Source organism: the organism of the source record quoted next, assembly GCF_019968985.1.
Source record: "MAG: Porospora cf. gigantea B chromosome Unknown PgB_NODE_2203_length_3888_cov_136.345, whole genome shotgun sequence".
In the NCBI taxonomy this organism is placed as follows: domain Eukaryota; phylum Apicomplexa; class Conoidasida; order Eugregarinorida; family Porosporidae; genus Porospora; species Porospora cf. gigantea B.
Genome location: NW_027178805.1, coordinates 1 through 3,888, shown reverse-complemented (window position 1 = coordinate 3,888; position 3,888 = coordinate 1). Strand labels below are relative to the sequence as shown.

General features: G+C 53.2%; 2 protein-coding genes across 3 annotated transcripts; one reads left to right on the top strand and one right to left on the bottom strand.

Moving 5' to 3' along the window:
* On the bottom strand, positions 1-2,431 carry KVP17_005124 (uncharacterized protein; the record flags this gene model as incomplete). 2 transcript variants are annotated; one of them, XM_068514900.1, is made up of 1 exon in its annotated part: positions 1-2,431. In XM_068514900.1, a coding segment is annotated over one exon (2,431 nt), but the record flags the coding sequence as incomplete, so codon positions are not given. The 2 variants fall into 2 exon arrangements, with proteins under 2 accessions (XP_068376877.1, XP_068376876.1); XM_068514899.1 differs by having other exon boundaries at positions 6-2,431.
* A 422-nt stretch (positions 2,432-2,853) lies between these two features.
* KVP17_005123 (uncharacterized protein) lies at positions 2,854-3,621 on the top strand (the record flags this gene model as incomplete). Its single annotated transcript, XM_068514898.1, has 1 exon — positions 2,854-3,621. One exon carries the CDS (start codon positions 2,854-2,856, stop codon positions 3,619-3,621), a length of 768 nt encoding a protein of 255 aa, XP_068376875.1.
* Positions 3,622-3,888: the final 267 nt, after the last annotated feature.

Sequence of the window (3,888 nt, the reverse complement as noted above, 5' to 3'; positions counted from 1 at the left end):
ACCACATTGTTGATCGGTTGTGGCGTTCCCAGGCCTTAAATACCTCCAGGAAGGTGATGTGGTCGCCTTCAGGTTGGTGGAACTGCGCCTTCTTCTGGTCCGCTATCGCCTGCTTATCCCGAGGCCGATAGAAAATGTTCTGCACTTGAAGCATTGACGCAATGGTAACAACTTCCTCAGAACAGCCCAGATCGACTGATGTCAACAGCATCTTCGACAAGCTAGGCTCCATCGGAAATTCGGCCATCTTTCGGCCAAGCCTGGTCATCAGGCCTTCGTCGTCAAGCGCACTCAACTCATACAGAGCCATCATTGCATTGACCAATGTCTGCACTGGTGGAGGGTCCATGAAGTCGAAGTGGAGGATGTCGTTAACGCCCATCGCCTTAAGAACCAGCACTGTGTTGCTGAGGTTGGAGCGCTGGATCTCCGGAATGGCGGATGGGAGCATCTCCCTTTTATACGCTTCCTCCGTGTAGAGCCTGAAGCACTTTCCAGGCCCTGTTCTGCCGGCTCGTCCTGACCGCTGCTTCGCATTCGCCTGGGAGATGGGCGAGACCACCAACGAGTCCATGCTCGTCTTAGCGTTGTAGATCTTCACCTTGGAAAAGCCAGGATCCACCACATAGAAGATACCGTCGATCGTCAGCGAGGCCTCGGCGATGTTAGTAGCGATGATACACTTCCGGCATCCAGGCGGCGCACGGTCGAAGATTATCGTTTGCATCTCCGATGGCAGGGCCGAGTACACGGGCAACACGATCAGCGGAGGCGGATTGTGTGCCTCCAACTTCCTCATGCGGTCATTCAGAGTCTGGCAGGCGGTGTCGATCTCCTCTTGACCTGTCAAGAACACTAGGATGTCTCCGGACGGCTCTGTCAAGTGTATCTGCATCACAGTGATAAGAGCTGCTTCGACGTAGTCAGGCTCCGGCTGCTTCGAATACAGGATGTCAACTGGGTAGGTTCGTCCTGGGATTGTAAAAATATGGGCTCCAAAGAAATACTCTGAGAACCTTTCAGCATCCAGGGTGGCGGATGTGACAATAAGTCGGAAGTCAGCCCTACGGCGACAGCACTCCTTGACCAGTCCGAACAACACATCTGTGTTTATCGTGCGTTCGTGGGCCTCGTCCAGCATTATGACGCTGTAGCGGGAGAGCAGAGGGTCCAGTAGCGCCTCTCGCAGCAACATACCATCAGTCATGTATTTGATGACGGTGCTGGGAGAAGTACAGTCCTCAAATCGGATCGAGTAACCGACTTCTTGACCCAGGTGGCAGCCGTATTCCTCTGCGACGCGCTTCGACACCGACATGGCTGCCACTCGTCGAGGCTGAGTGCACCCTACTTGTCCGCGTTTGCAATAGCCGGCTTCGGCTAAATACTGCGTCATCTGGGTCGTCTTGCCTGAACCGGTTTCGCCGACAACTATGAGGATATTGCAACTGGAAAAGGCCTCCAGCAACTGTGACTTGAATCGAGCGATGGGTAGGTCAGCGGCGACATCCTTCAGACTGCGTTTCGGCTTGGCTGTAGTTTTATCATAGTGCTTCTTCCAGTTGGGCGAGGCTCTTCCAAGCCCTTGCAGCACCTCAGAAACTGTCTTCTCGCCAGATGAAGGCGCCTGCTCTCCACCTTTATCCATGAGAGCCCGTTCCTGCTGTTGTCTGGCCTCACGCCGTTCCTTTGCAAGCGCGGTAGCAGTCGCTGCTGCACGGGCCAGAGATCCGTCAGGATTGGTCACGACTCGAATGGGAGACAGCTGCGCACCTGAACGCATAGTCTGTCCTTTGAGGAACGAAGGTTCGTCGTCGACCATCTCAATGTCCACTTCTCTCTCTAAATCGTGTTCGAAATCGAACTTCTCTGGCACGTATTCGTGTAAGTCCTCCGCAGGCAGCACACCCGAGGCTACCAACTGTCGCAATTCCCATTTCTCGTAGTCGGATATATGTTTCCGTTGCCTCTGGACCGTTTGGGCTTTTGTTTGGTCGGCCTTAATGCCCGTCAAGCTGCCACCCGTCCAAGACAACTCCACAGGGCGGTACCTGGCAGCCTTACGGGGAGGACTGCGTGATCGGCTGCGGTCTCTCTTGTAAATACGGTTAGGCGTGGAGTTCGCTGTCTCCCTCACTGGATAACTCGACGAAGTTACAATTTCTTCAGTCACAGCAGAAGATGATTTCAATTTCTTCTTCGGGCTTAAGGCGACGATGAGCTGCCACACAGAGCTCGACATGTTCGGTGGAATCTCGATCCCACGCGATTTAAGATGCGTTTCGAAGGCCTCCTCAGTGCATGAATCGTCTCCCATATCCACCAGCATCTCAGCTACCACGCGAGCCCCTTCATCATCCAAGCCCAGATGGTTAACAGCGCTGTCTGTGACTTTGTCAATCAGATTAAGCCGTTCAAGAAAGGCGACCATATAATAGCGAATATAAGGGGTCGCTCACAGCGACGGTTCACGGGGTCCAGTGGACACCCTCGCATTGGTTGTGACTGCTTGCATCGGAAGCAACAGGTTTTCTCTTGGATCTTACGTACAGCGTGCCACTTCTCTCTCGACGCATCAGCACTAGCATCAACCCTATCCGAAACCTATTTTGTAGTGCGCGCGATTCCCTCTGACGGACCTGTAGTTGTGCTGGCCGAAGCGCGAACGTCTGGCCTTTCGAAAAACTGTGCCACTGGGAACCAGGATGTGAGCCCACTCTGTGTTGCTGACCGCCGTGTACAGAGGGGCAGCTTTATGTTTTGTCGATCAAATCTTACCCCTAATACGACCCTGCATATTCTTCGTCCTCTCATGACAAGCCCAATAATTCTCCAATACCAATAGATTTCCATATGAGAAGTGTCCTTCAGGTGCCAAATCAGAAGACTCCTCTCTTGGCTATTCTGTTGCTCTCAACCCCCACGTTACCCGATTCGAAAACAATTAAAGTTTCTAGGAAGACAGACACCCTCTCTTGGATTGCGGCACCGCATCAACCCCTCAAGACTTCCCGTCGATGGAAACCGAAACGTCGTAGTCGACGGAAACACAGTGAGCCGGCTTCGGACGGGTACAAGACTGGCGCTGTGCGGGCAATTCAACTGTTCTTCGTTTTGGTCTTCCTCATCCTGGGCGTGTATCTCTGGCCCCTTCCTCAACGATGTTTCCTAGGCACGCCTCCTGGGACGCTCTCCTCAAGGACATCGTCCCTCGAACGTGAAGCACCACCGCTCGACATAAGAGAGAAGGACGATATCTACACCAGCGTCCAGAGAGTTGTCGCATCCCCTGTTAGAGTGGCTAAGATGGCCGCGATCGTTGGAACACTGATCCACACGCAAGACCTCTTGCCGAACCTAGAGAAAGAAGGCATTCCGATGCCTGGAGAGCTCGAACTGCGAGACACCTGGGGGAATTTGGACTTTCTGCGGCGTATCCTCCCTGCACATATCTCTGTGGAAACAGCAGAGCGGAGCATTGAGCGATATGTGCATTCACACTATCACCGAAAAGAAGTTGGCCTTAGGTTCCCCTTTAATTCGACAACGCGTCGCAAAGGTGTCTGCTTGCTGCAGTACGTGGTAAAGTCAGATGAGCCACGTGTGGTTTTGTGGCGGTAGCCTGTAAAGTAAACCTTATGTTCGAAAGCGAATAATTTGGCAGATCTCACGCATGAGAACGGTCTTCGCAGTTCCACAGGCAGGGACACCCTTGCTGTCCATAATACTACCGCCATTTTCACAAACGAAATCACGCCCCAGGACAAGGTTGGAGGGTTGCGAAGGCACGAGAGATCGACTGGTCCCACTGGAGATTCTCACACGCCTTCCTCAAGGCTTGAGCAAGACAACCTCTGCAGCCAACACCACACAAGGACGAAGCCGCCG